Source organism: Lissotriton helveticus, chromosome 4_1 (genome assembly GCF_964261635.1).
Source record: "Lissotriton helveticus chromosome 4_1, aLisHel1.1, whole genome shotgun sequence".
NCBI classification, from domain to species: Eukaryota; Metazoa; Chordata; class Amphibia; order Caudata; family Salamandridae; genus Lissotriton; species Lissotriton helveticus.
In genome coordinates, this window is record NC_136063.1 from 2,027,162,587 (window position 1) to 2,027,176,482 (window position 13,896).

At 45.0% G+C, this 13,896-nt stretch overlaps 1 protein-coding gene across 1 annotated transcript in view; it reads right to left on the bottom strand.

Moving 5' to 3' along the window:
• Positions 1-13,896, bottom strand: part of TBC1D8B (TBC1 domain family member 8B) — a 1,086,956-nt gene that overhangs the window by 331,266 nt on the left and 741,794 nt on the right. Inside the window, exon 13 of the mRNA XM_078688663.1 lies at positions 7,444-7,573. Coding sequence (XP_078544789.1) covers positions 7,444-7,573 — 130 coding nt within the window. The remainder of the gene's footprint in view (positions 1-7,443; positions 7,574-13,896) is intronic.

Consider the following 13,896-nt stretch of genomic DNA (forward strand, 5'->3'; position numbering starts at 1 on the left):
GAATTACCACCGTGTGTTTGCTTAAGGCAACGTTGGTATATTTATACCTGAAAGGTGCCTGGGTTTGACGTAAGGTTGGACATAAGACGTCAATAAAGATGTCACTAAGAACTGGCCGTTCTTACAGTGCTTTACTGGAGTTCTAGGACGAAATCAAAACAAAGGCAAGGGGGATTTCCCAGGTTGCTGGAGGCTTGGTTTTGTTTAGAGAACTCGGTGTGCTTACTAGGGGGCCGGAGAAGTATTATTATTATTATTAAATTTTATAAAGCACGTAGTCACCCGTAAGTATCCCAGCGCTAAAGATCCAAACAACAGAGGATCAACCGGGGCAGATGGGGAAGGCAGATCAGGGGAAAAGGTGAGTTTTCAGCCGCTTCCTGAATCGAAGGTAGTCTGGTTCCGTCCTAAGGTTCCGGGGAAGGGAGTTCCAAAGGCCGGCAGTGTTAACAGAAAAACGCCGACCACCCGTGCGCACCTTCTTGACTCTGGGGATGGTGATAAGGTATTCCTGATCAGAACGTAGGGATCTTGGGGCTTTGTAGGGCCTGATGAATTTTCTTAGAATAGGGGGGCCTTTTTCTTGTAGGAGTCTGTGAGACAGACAGAGAGCCTTGAACTTCACCCGCTCTCAGGGCTGGTTTGGCCGAGGATCTGGCCGGGGTATTAGTAAGGATCCGGGCCGCGGCATTCTGGATCCTTTGTAATTTGTTAAGGGTTGCCTCAGGAGCGCCTAGGTAGATGGTGTTACTGTAATCCAGCCTTGATAAGATAAGGCCTTGGATTAGCAGTTTCTGGGAGGCCGGAGGAAGTAGGGGCAGAATCTTCCTAATCGATTTGAGGAGCCCGAAACAAGTACCCGCGATTTGTTTGGCTTGCGTCTTGAAAGACAGATCTTTTTCAAGCCAAATTCCTAGGCTCTTGATCTCAGACTTAGGAGCAGGGGGTTCACCCAAGCAGGGGGGCAGATGTTCTGAGAGAGGGAAAGCCCCTTCTGGCCAAGGAGGAGAATATCTGTCTTTGAGCCGTTAAGTTTCAAAGACGAGCTATTCATCCATCCTTGTATTTCTGCCAAACAGTTGTATAGATCAGATGGTGGTTGGTTCGGGTGGGATAGGGACACCACTAATTGAGTGTCATCAGCATAGCTGATGATATTCACTCCGAACGGGTTGACAACCTCCTCCAATGGGGACATGTAGACATTGAATAATGTCGGGCTTAGGGATGAGCCCTGGGGCACGCCGCACTGGAGGGGGGTTTCGGGGGAACGGGTGTCATTCTCCCAGACCTGAAAGGAGCGCTGGCCAAGGAAGGAGGCGAGCCAGGTCAGCGCAGTGCCCTCCACACCGACGTTCTTAAGTCGTTGGAGCAAGTAGCCTTGCTTAATGTGACAGCATGTGCTACGACTGAATTATGGATATGATTAATATGCCGTTGTATGGATATTATTGATTATAACCGGACAAGGGCATACAATAGGAATATCGATTCAGGTTTCCTAGATAACACACTACAGAAACAGCAGGCTTCTATTCCATTTACCCAATTATTTACGCAGATAGCCCTCGGGCATATCGTACGGCCTGCCCCGTGGTTCCGGAAGGGAAATATACCTGATTATACTTGGTTTTACAAACTCGCTCCTTTCCCTCTCTTTACTATACAAATCATAAAGAGTCCTTTTTACTAAGTTCTTGTGCGTACAATCAATAGTTTGGGGAGAAGTGAATAGATTCCCCTGCTCCACACTTGCTAGGCTTTGTTCCACAGCCCTGAACCATGGTATGTGATTGGCCCGATCACATTTTAAGCAGTCCAAGATAATATCGCGGGTCAAAGAGGCAGCTGGATTCAGCCATATTTTCAGCCAGAACAGGGCAGGTCTAGATCTTATAAAGTCCTCTACGTAGGGGAGATTCAATTCCCTGTGGCACACGTATGTTGGGGCTGAAATGATCCCCCCAAAGCCTTCCTGCAAAATCTATTCTCTTCGGACTGTATGTTAGTACAGTTCGAATAACCCCACACCTCAGCACCGTAGGTTCCTGTAGGTAAACATTGAGTTCTAGAGATTTGTAACAGTGAAATGATAACCTCTGAGTGTTTAGGTTGGCGAAGGGAGATTATAGAATTTATCGCTTTGCCCAATTTATTCCTCCCCTGGGCAACGTGAGGCTGCCATGATCCTGAATCGGAAAACAACAGGCCCAAATATGGTAAAGTACGGGTGCTTTTTTAAACATTATTCCCTGACAAGATCTGATTGACTTTATGCTTTTTTGAGCCACAGGTCATTAAAAATGATTTATTAAAATTAGTGCATAGGCCGAGATCTGCCATATACGCGACGAATCCGGATATTAAAATGCGCAATGCATTGGGTGTGCGGCCCATTAGGACCGCATCGTCCGCATAAAGGAGTGCAGGAAGTGGTTTGTCATTTATATGCGGGACATCACTGGTTAGTTTACACACAGAACTACTTAATTCATTTATATACAAAATAAAAAGCAGGGGGGCCAGGACGCAGCCCTGTCTGACCCCGCTGCCAATTAAAATATAATCTGAGACTTCACCATCATTATTTATTCGAACGCGTGCTCTCAAATCACGATGTAGGTGGGCTAAAAAATAAACCAGGGATTCGTCTAAACCATAATTTAACAAAACTGACCATAAACTGGAGCGGTTACCAAAATCAAAAGCAGAACTTAAATCCATAAACCCTAAATACAAAGGGGATTTTTTGGCGATGGTGTATTTGGCCATTATTAGATTCAAGTTTAAGCATTGCTCCACAGTTCCTACGTTACTTCTGAAGCCTAGCTGACAGGGATGCAGAATAACATTTTCTTCAGCCCAGGTTCTAATCCTTTTAAAGATAACCCTACCCAATATCTTTAGGGTGTTATCAATTAGGGATATCGGGCGATAGCACCCAGGATCGAGTATGTCGCCTTTTTAAAAATAGGCACAATGGTGCTATTTGACCATGTTGCTGGTACTGAGGTATGTGATAAGTTATTGAAAATGTTACACAATAGCGGTGCCCAAAAGTCTGGTTCTGATTTAATTTGGTCGATGGATAACCCATCGGGACCAGGAGCTTTGTTCCCCACACTTTCTGCAATAGCGTCTTCCACCTCCATTAATGAGATGTTTAGAGGTGTGAGAGGGTACACAGTTTCCGAGGAGTTGTGTGGTGCCGCATAGATTTTCGAAAAATGGTCCACCCACACGTCCCCTACTATATTACAATTTATTGGGGTAATATTAGAAACCATTGATCTTAGCTTCTTGACCTCGCTCCAAAACCCGGCGACATCTCTCAACGCCGCCGTACGCACAAGGGAATCCCAGTGGTCTTTTAGTAACTCTGCAGATCTTATTTTTAGAGCGCGCTTATAACTTAACCTCAGTCTCCTCACCAGAGAATGGTCCCGAGGTTCAGCTGTAAGGGCAGCCCTGAGTTCCCGGTTTGCCTTGGAGCATGAAGTGTCGAATCACCTTGGGTTTTTATTGTTGTAGGCTGATGCTTTTTTGGAGGTCTCATTTTTTATGGCCTTACATAGCCCCGTAAAGCCCTCAACAATGTCATGTTCGGGGCTATCAGTAGATAGACAGACAGACACTAATAAGGGTTGCATTTTGATGATACGGGCTAGAACCCCTTTATTGTCTATCCCCTTCCAGACAACCCTAAGTTTATCTGTGGTAGCCACCAAATTTTTTGCCCCAATTTCACTGTGATTCCCCTGTTTTTTAATAGATTTAGGACTAGTTAAAATAGGGTAATGATCGCTGTATGTGGCAGTGACAACCTCGGCCTTTAATAAGAGGTCCCCTAACAGGGAGGATATGAATACATAATCTATTGTAGTAGCGCTCCCACGCCCAACATAGGTGACATCAGGTCCATTATTCACAGTAATATTTGCCTGCTCCATCACATTGACTAGGTCATGTATGGCTAAGTGGTTGAGCAGTTCTTCACCTCTTCTGCAGCTAGGGGTTCTTGGATGAATGTGTGCGTTAAAATCTCCTCCTAAGCAGATACCATCAAGTTTACCATATTTTTGTCCATCAGTAATTTCATCAATAAAATTGAACAATCTTATAAAATTAATATTGGGCTGACTTATAAAATCATTGTTATAAAAATTAATTAAGCCTAGTTTTATCCTGCTGGTATATAACAGCGCCTGGAAACTCATGTCATGGGTCTGCAACGGTTCGATTTTAGCTCCTGCTGTAATCTTGACCCAGATAGATAGGCCCCCGCTAGGTCGACCCATGGCCGGGATGGGTACAATTTGGTTATAACAACTATATCCTTTGTGCAACAGGGAGCTGGTACACCAGGTTTCCTGAAGCATTAAGATATCGAAGTTAGAAATCAAATCTATCCAATCCCAGATTTTTGTTTTTGCTTTGAGTCCGGCGATGTTCCAACTCAGAATAGTCAGATCATCAGATGGTATAGGGGTAGTGGTAGGGGTGGTGGTAGTGGTGGGCTGGGCAGGTGTTATAAGTTAAAAGACGACTCCCGCCCTCTAGGCCCATTAGGCACTGTTACAGTAGAATAAATTGATGATTCTACCACAGTGGCCAATGTATTCTGGTAGTCGCTAGCTACTATGTCAGAAGGGATAGCTGGTGGTCAGTCCAAAGTGCCTCGCTCAGAGAGTACACTGTACCTATTATAAAGTGGCAATGAGGGAGGTGCTGAGCTGAACGGTCTTTGAGGGGGCCTATAAAAGTAACCCAGTGGCAATGGGGTTACAACAGTTGGAGGGGCAGGGTAGATATTATTGCTGCGGAGTATAAATTTGGCTGTACCAGGGTGCCTGAAATGGATTACAATGCAGTCCCCATTGATGTTTTTAAATAGGGGACCAACCCAACTCACCCGGCGGGCTGTCAAGATTTCATTTGAAATGTCACAGCCTACCCCTTTGTGTTTTGCCATCCAGTCAATGCATTTGTTGTGCAGTTGGACCCAAGACTCGCCTTGTCCCTCCCTGAGTGGTGGTACTCCTGCTAAGATTAAAACGTAAGGGCAGGCGTCAGGGGGCAGGTAAAGGACAGGCCCCTGATGTTTTATAGGCTTTATTACAGCAGTTTGTCCCTTGTCTGTTCCAGAGTTTGTTGGTGCCCCTTGTTTCGTGATAGTTAAAGTGGGGCCACCCTGAGGGGTATTACTGACCTCAGTGATAGGACAGGAGGGCCCAGATACTACTGCCGGGGTATGGTGTGATATCATTGTAGGTTGGGTTATCCCTGCGATGTTGCCCCTAGCTACAATGTTAGGTGTTGGTAAGCTACTGATAGTATTGTTAGACCCCCCACCCTGAATAACCTTACTAGCGGACTCCAAATCTTTCAGTAGTCGATCGCCCCTCATTAAGTTGAGAATAATCACCCCTTTCCTTTTTGCATCTTCCTTTTTTACAAGGTTTTCCAGTCTATCATGTCTTTTAAAAATAGTATTAAACTGTTTGATCATTTGACTTTCCATTTGTTTAAAAATTGTATCAACAATAGTCTCAATAAGATTCCCATTAGGCTTCAGTTGAGTGGTGCATTCAATTATAGGCTCAGTCTGTGTACAGGCAGAGTTATGACCTTCTTTTCGAAGGGTTGAGGGATTGCTAAGGGAGCCCCCTCAACAAGTTGTACAAGCTCATTAGTATCGGTATCGCGGTCTCCCCTTGATGGTTTTTGGGGCCCTTTAGACCACATACTCTGTGGGATCGGCTGGCTCTTGTTGCGAGGGGGTTGTTTCCTCTTGTTTACTGTTGGTTTTGAGGGGCCTCTTTTCCTTTTCTCACCAACAGTCATGTTGCACGTGGGCAGAGATGAAATTGCAGCTTTAGCAACAGGATCGGGTTGGGAGTCAATGATGATAGTAGGGCTACTACCCCCAAGCAACATTACCGGCGGATTAGCAGGTGGGCTGGGTTTCATGACCGTAACCACGGGAGAAAGGGGCAACACATTACTTAGGCTTACTTGCGTAGGCTCTTGAGGTATATTTGTAAGTCCCATTGACATTCACCTCTCAGTGTTGGCAATTTCGGTCGCAACCATATTAAATGCATTTTCCAACAGGCTTTCAAAAGTAGGCTTGAGTGATGGTACTCCTATTTAGTTTCCCCATACTTAATGTTTTAAGGGCTCACCTTTTATGGCGACTTGGGGGGGTGGCCCGCCCGACCACTGGTGACCTCTGAGGGCCTCAGAGGGCCCGCCCTTTGCCCGGGCTTAGCCCCGGGCGCTCCCGCGACGCTGCCGGTTGTTTTGAAGGCGCCTCCGGGCGCTCCGACGGCACTTCCGGTTCCCGTGCTGGGGCACCTGGGAGATGAAGTCTCCCTCCGCTCGGCGGCCGTGTTGTTGACTGCGGCGGCGGGACGGAGACAGGGCAAGCAGCAAGACCTCAGGCAGCTATGGCACGGTAAGGGCAGAAGATCCCTGGGTCCCTTGATTGGCAACAACACCCGCTCCACCGGTGCTGCCGGTGGTTTTGAAGGCGCCTCCGGGCGCTCCGACGGCACTTCCGGTTCCCGTGCTAGGGCACCTGGGAGATGAAGTCTCCCTCCGCTCGGCGGCCGCGGGACGGAGACAGGGCAAGCAGCAAGACCTCAGGCAGCTATGGCACGGTAAGGGCAGAAGATCCCTTGGTCCCTTGATTGGCAACATGCTGCGACTATGGTAAAATACAGAACTGGTGATGGAGCAAATGCAGATGAGCCATGGCTAGTAAGCACTGCTGCATTGTCTAGTCTGTAGATATGGAGTAGTGTATTTATGATAGCCAGAACATAGTAATTGAGATGACATGGTAGTGGAAATCAGATTAACATTATTTGATGAATTCATGAAGGAGGATGATTTTCTAAGACTTTGTAGACAAAGAGAAGCTTATCTCTAGAGAACTCAATAGATAAATATATTTCCAGAAAATGCTGAAACAAGGGGAATATAATGCATCCCCACCTACAATTGTTAGATGGTGCGTTTCAAACAGCTTTTACGCCTAACAGTGAGACACATTTCTCCATCTTAATGCATTTGCCCACCATTCCCTTCTATTGTCCCCTACTATTGCTCCTCACTTGCATTTGGCCTCATCAACCTCCTCATTTAGTTTGCAGCAACATGTCTGACATCTCCAGCACTCTTGCACAAAACTGAAGGAAGGGACATAGACTAACTTGTATCTGGCTATGTCAATTCTGCTGAAGAGTTAGCTGAATGTAACACATTCTCACCTTTAATCTACAGAGGATGAGGACATAGTCATCTGAGTTTTGTAAAAAGATGCTCAAACACTAATGATTTGAAGACACAAACTGTAAATGTGGAATTCAACAACATGTCCAGCATTCAATGCTTAATGACAACAAGTTTCGTAACAATACATAAAGAAAATATTCTTACATCGTTTGCTTCTCTGATAAAATCTGTGATATCCACTTTGGTGCCAGAGCCCTTCCCTTCATTCATGCTTGGTGCTTGCTGTACAGTAGTAGGTAATGGACTGTCCTTGTTAACGACACTGTCAAAAAATCTGGAATAATTCAATTGTTGTATAAATGTTAATAACAGATTCACCAAGGAAATAACCATCTTCAAATTTAAAATGTATTTCATCACCCCTAGTTTATAAAGTCCAACTGAATAATAAACCTACCAAGGATGTAACATGCACAACCAAGTTCATAAGTTTGTTAATGTAGGTCCATGTTTTCTGCAGTTAGTTATATGCAAGTGTGGATTAGGAGAACAGAGGTTGGTGCACTGACAGCTGAGCACCAATAAGGCCGCAATAGAGCGCCTTGATGCCCTTGGGCTTAGTCCGCGCCTTTTATAAATTCCCTTTCATTCATTCATTCAATATTAGATATTGCTAATTTATCTCCTCTAAGAAGAAAGAATGATGCAAGCGCTCATCAAGTAATGGCTTCCTGTGTGTCTGAGGGTTGATCTGTCATATGACTGGCAGGGCATGTGTGATTGAGAGAGTATGAGCTGAACTTTCTAGTGGTTACTAGTAAACTGGAGATGAACGCAGCCCCCTGGTGTAAGCAAAGCAGCACTTATGGGTGCTATCCAGGAGCAGCACTGTGCACATCTGCCTTGGACCTAATATCATCCCTCAAGGAAGGCACCCTGATAGACTAGAGCCACCAGCTTGACAAGAAGGAACAGGGCCAGGGGGATTGAACTCAAGGACTAGACTGCCAGCCACTAATTCTTGCTAACTCACCAGCGAACACATCCTACAGAGAACTTTTGTAAAAGAGCCCATCTTAAAGAAGTGCAAGAAGGGGCAGAGGGCATGAATTGCCAGAACCATACATGCAGTACCTTCGTGATCATAAAATGGAAAAAGTACTTACCTACCAATATTACACCACAGTCACTGCCAGATTCCTCACAATTCCAAACTAGGGACTATAGGAAACCCAACTCTCTACATAGTGGATCACAATGGGGTACACTGTGCAGAGAGGCCAGGGAGACCCTACACTGGTGGATCAGCTGTGGGCTCTATGACTTTGCGTTTGCTGAACCACTCTGACAATGAAGCGATCACACAAGTGAAGTCACAAATTGATTTTAGTTAATTTGTATTATTCAAATTTACTATTTTTTGAAAATTTAATATAATTGTTAGGGCCCTGGTTAGGTCCCTTTTAGTACAACTGTTTTAAAAATGCAAACCTCACTATAGTTAGGAAACCAGTGCTGTTTTCACCTCTCCAAAACAGTTCCCAAATTAGTAAACAATGAGTACTAGAAACAGTAGTTTAGAAGAGCAGGTAAAGGTGGAGGATCACAACCTCACACCTTACCTGTCTCTGCCCAAGAGAAAGATTAGAGGCTTGTGTAAAACTTGTGGCCTTGTGGTAAATAAAATATTACCCTGGCAGAATTGCTAGGCATTAACCAAATATCATGCATCAAATGAGAGACAGGATCCGTGGTGTCCAAGTTAAAATGGGCTTTATTCCAATAACTCGAGTCAAAGGGAGAATATGTTCCATCACCACTGAGGTTCAGGAAGAGTCTTCTAACATTCAATAACAATGAACAGCTTATATACAATTTTCTCCTTGTACATAGGGAGGAGCGCTCCAGGCCGAGCAAGAAAGAAAGAGATAAGAGCATGTGGGCGTACACTTGATGAGTCATAGGTAGATGATAGGTAGATGTCATAGGTGGGTGGGTACTTAGGGGAGGAGTTTGCATGACCAACTGGAACTCTGCCCTAATTGTGCAACTTTGAGCATGGCGTGCAATTGACGTGTAACTGGGAGGAGAGCTGACTTTCGACCTAGCAGAGACATCTCTTGTGTCAGGGCGAAAAGCACATCTTGTACAATCTGATATGATAGGGGATGTATTGTCTGAAGCAAAAGGTTGTTCACCACTAAGAATCAGAAAAGCATATATTTCTCCGTTCATTGCATGGGGGCTGAGACAGAGAGCTAGGCCTTATCTGTCGCGAACGGGTTCTGTTTACATTTCCTCACCGGGCAGGGATGCCACTCTGTACAGCAAAACAGATAACTGTTATTCATAACACTGTCTTGGCAGAAGTTCAGAAAGTGGTTCAACCACAATAAAATAAAGGGCTCAGTACGATATTTATTTACAATGCAGAATGCAAAATACATGGGCCTTTATTTTAGCTTAACGTTTGGGAGACTTTGATGACTTGACTTGCAGGACATGTTTGCAGAGGCCTAGTGATTCAGGCCACTACGAGAAATATGCATGGGTGCCATGCACATGAATGTAACATAGGGTGTATGTAGTGGACATTTTTTTTGGTCAGGCAAAATATCATTTTCCTCATTCCCTCCTTGTCAACTACATAACCCTTCAGGATACATCTATATTCATGAGACCGTATAGCTGATCATACAGAATCATTTCGCCAGGCCACACTGCAGACAGTGATAGTATCATGGCAAACTGCTCCTGGATCAAGTCGCCAGGGCAGATGCAGTCACATTCACTACTGCTTCAAGGGTTCTTGTTAATTTGCGTAGCAGTTTACTATTTTGGACGGGGCCAACAAAGAAAAAGAAACCTTTGTTGAAATCTGTATATTGCTCCCACGCTGTTTCTGTCTGCTATATAACAAGTTCCACCCTAGTCTAAGGGCAGATGTACATAAGCTGTCTGACCGCAAATGAAAAGGTATGGCGTGACGTTTTGAAAGAAGAAAGTCCTTCTGAGACTGAAGTTCCCTGTAAATAGCTCCTTGAAAATATGGTTTATGAAGAGCATGTCATTATTATAACTTGCTGAGTTTCTTGTAAATATGGCTTGTGAATAGCGCCATGTGGTCATGGTTTGTGCAGAGTATGTTGTCATTACGTTAGGCAGGAGAGAGCTGGATCTCTTACAAGTGCTTGGAGGTAACGTTTTGAAGATGTTTTGTTTTAACATGCTGCTTAACAAGGTGTTGAGGGATTTTGGCGTTGTTTGGCGTTTTCGGGGGGGGCGTGTTTTTGAGCGGAAATTCGTACCCGTTCTAGTGGAGGGATTCGGCTGCTTTTTGGTGAGGATGTAGGGCATCGCTTGGAGTACTGTGATGCCAAATTTGAAAAGGATCTGAGCTGTGGAAGTGGAGGAAAAAGCATGTCTTGTGCGGAGGTGCGATTTGCCATGTTATCCAATGGGCATGTTTTCCTAAAAATCTTTTTTTTTTTTTTTTTTTTAGAATCTATTTCGGCAGAACTCCCTTTGTTTTCTGATAAGGGGGTAGTTGGCCACATACCAAGCACTCAGTTGCATTGCTGGTCACGTATGCATACTGGATGAATGTATATGTGAGGAAATGAAAAAGAAAACATGTAGCAATAAACTAACACCGATTATAACAATGCACAGAATCAAATAATAATCAAGGTAACAATCCATCTGCTGCGTAATGTCTTGCAGTATCTGCAGTGTCTTGCAATCTCTCATCTTGCTATTCTCATATGTGATCTTATACATGTCAGAAACTGGTCTAACCGATTCACCACCGGGTGGGCTTAAACAATTAAACTACGTCTGACTTACTAGATCTAAGCTTGGACCTATACTCTTGCTGAGGGGTCTTTTCAAGCAAAGGCGGCACAAAGTCTGTTGTGTCATTAAAGTCAATGTTCTTTTCGAATGTTCCACATTGTCCAAAATAGCGCTTAACGTGATGGGCATGGATCCAGCCCTTGCGTCCCTCCACTTTCAGTGCGGTCCTCGTGGTAAGAAGCACCAACTTCGGGGTCTTCCAGCGCGGTTCAAGGGGGCTTGATCGGTCAAAATTCCGGATGCACACAAAGTCCCCTGGGACTATGGCGTGTTCCTTGACCTGTGTGTTGTCAGGGAAGGCGGCAGCAACCTGTGAACGACAAGAGAGTAGTGCAGACATCAAGGAAGCCAGGTAATCTGTCAGCATGTTACTGTCAACATCAGTTATCTTTCTGGGCATAGGCGTACCCCACATATTTGGCGGTCTACCGAAAACCACTTCATACGGAGATAGGCCTGTTCTGGAATGTGCTACCATACGCATGTAAAAGAGGGCAACCGGCAGGGCTACCATCCAATCCACGCCTTTCTCTGCACAGACCTTTGCTAATTTTGTCTTGAGGGTTTGATTATGTCTCTCTACAAGGCCTGCTGCTTCCGGGTGTCTGACACAATGGAACTTCCATGTGTAACCTAACAGAAGGGACACTTGTTTCATTAATTCAGAGGAGAATGGCTGGCCATTGTCTGAATAGATCACCCGAGGTAATCCATACCTGGGGAAATACTCGCGCACTAACTGTCTGGCTGTTGTTACAGCAGTATAATCTGGAACTGGATAAGCTTCTGTCCATCTAGATAGTGCACACACTACCACCAAGACGTACTTGTAACCTCTACATCTGTCCATTTGGATATAATCCATCTGGAGAACCTCAAAAGGGTGGTCAGGAGGATGAAATCCGCCTTGTTCCACCGGGATGCCTTTACCTGGATTGAACTGACAACAGATCATACATGTTCGTACTTTCTGCTTCGCTGCGGCACGCATGTGCTTGTTAAACCAGATGTTCTGTAAGCTGTCTAACATTGCTTTTTCTCCCAAGTGTGCTGGACTGTGTGCTGTGTTGATGATTACTTGTACCATAGAATCTGGTAGAAACCATGTGCCTTTTCCCTTAGTCATCCAACCTTGGTCAGTCTGGACCCCTCCTTGTTCAGTCCATTTCTTTATCTCATCTGCAGTGGCATGTGTCTGTATGTCGAGCACGTCTTGAGTGGGATCCCTGACTGTCATACATGTTGTCAGTAATGGTACCTCTGTCCTTGCCGTGTCTGTTGGTGTCTGGGCTGTAAGTCTAGCTGTTCGATCTGCCAGGTCATTACCCTGGGAAATGGTGTCTGTAACTTTGGTGTGAGCTTTGCACTTCAGGATAGCAATGGCTGTAGGTAAATGTATGGCTTCTAACAGGGCTTGAATAAGCTGGCCATGCTGAATCTTGGTCCCATGGGAGGTCAGGAAACCTCTCTCCCTCCATAGTACCCCGAAATCATGAACAACGCCAAAGGCATATTGCGAATCAGTATAAATGTTTACTTTCAAGTGCTTAGCTCTTATGCAGGCTTGTGTCAGAGCGATGAGCTCTGCTGCTTGTGCTGACAATGTGTCTATTTTCTGTGTCTCTATGACTTCTTTATCAGTGGTCACAGCATAGGCCGCTACTAACTCTCCTGCACTCGTTCTCATGCATGATCCATCTACATAGAGCGTTAAGTCTGGGTCTGAAAGTGCAATATCTGTCAGGTCTTGTCTTGGCTTTGTCACTATATTCATTAGTTCCACACAGTCATGTGATGGTGCATTTACTGTACTTGAGGGCAAAAGTGTTGCAGGATTCAGAATATTACAACGTCTGATCTCTATGTGTGGTTGAAATAATGTCAGTTCATATCCTGTCAGTCTTGCTACAGTCAAGTGTTGTGTTTGTGTTCTGTTTAAGAGTACCTCCACTGCATGTGGGACCTGTACTGTCAGAGGGTGACCCAGCACTATGGAGTCACTTTGTCTTATGGCTAGGGCTGTTGCTGCAACTGATTTCAGGCATGCAGGCAGAGCCTGGGCCACTGGGTCTAGTGTGCTAGAAAAATAAGCACAAGGCTTGTGTTTTCCTGCTTGATCTTGTGTGAGAACAGATAACGCTGTTCCTTCTCTTTCAGTTACAAAAAGCATGAAAGGTTTGCTGTAACATGGAGTCGCTAACACTGGCGCTTGACATAAAGCTCTTTTTAATTCCTCAAATGCCAAGGTGTGTTCTTGTGTCCAAGGGAGGACAGTCCCCCCTGCCTCCTGTGTAGTTAACTGTATGAGTGGTTTGGCTAGAAAGGCATACTGGGGAATCCATTGCCTACAGTATGAAGTGAGGCCAATAAAGGCACGTACTTCCTTTTGTGTCTTGGGCTGTGAAAGGTTAGCAATGAGCTGTATACGTGCTTGTGTTAGCTGTCTCCCCTCCTTGGAAAGCAAGTGTCCTAGGTACACTACTTGCTTTTCAAAGAACTGCAACTTCGAAGGGGACACCTTGTGCCCCTTGTCAGCCAGAAAATGTAAGACTGTCAGTGATGCATTTTCACATTCTTTTTCTGAACGTGCTGTAATCAGGATATCGTCCACATACTGTAGTAACGCAGTGTTGGAAGGCATGTGAATGCTGTCTAGCTGTCTTTTTAGTGCCTGACTGTAAATACTAGGGCTTTCTGTAAAACCTTGAGGAGCTCGTGTAAAGACAAAGCTACGACCTCTTAATGAAAATCCAAACAGGTACTGGCTGTCTGGGTGAATGGGAACACTAAAGAAAGCGTTCT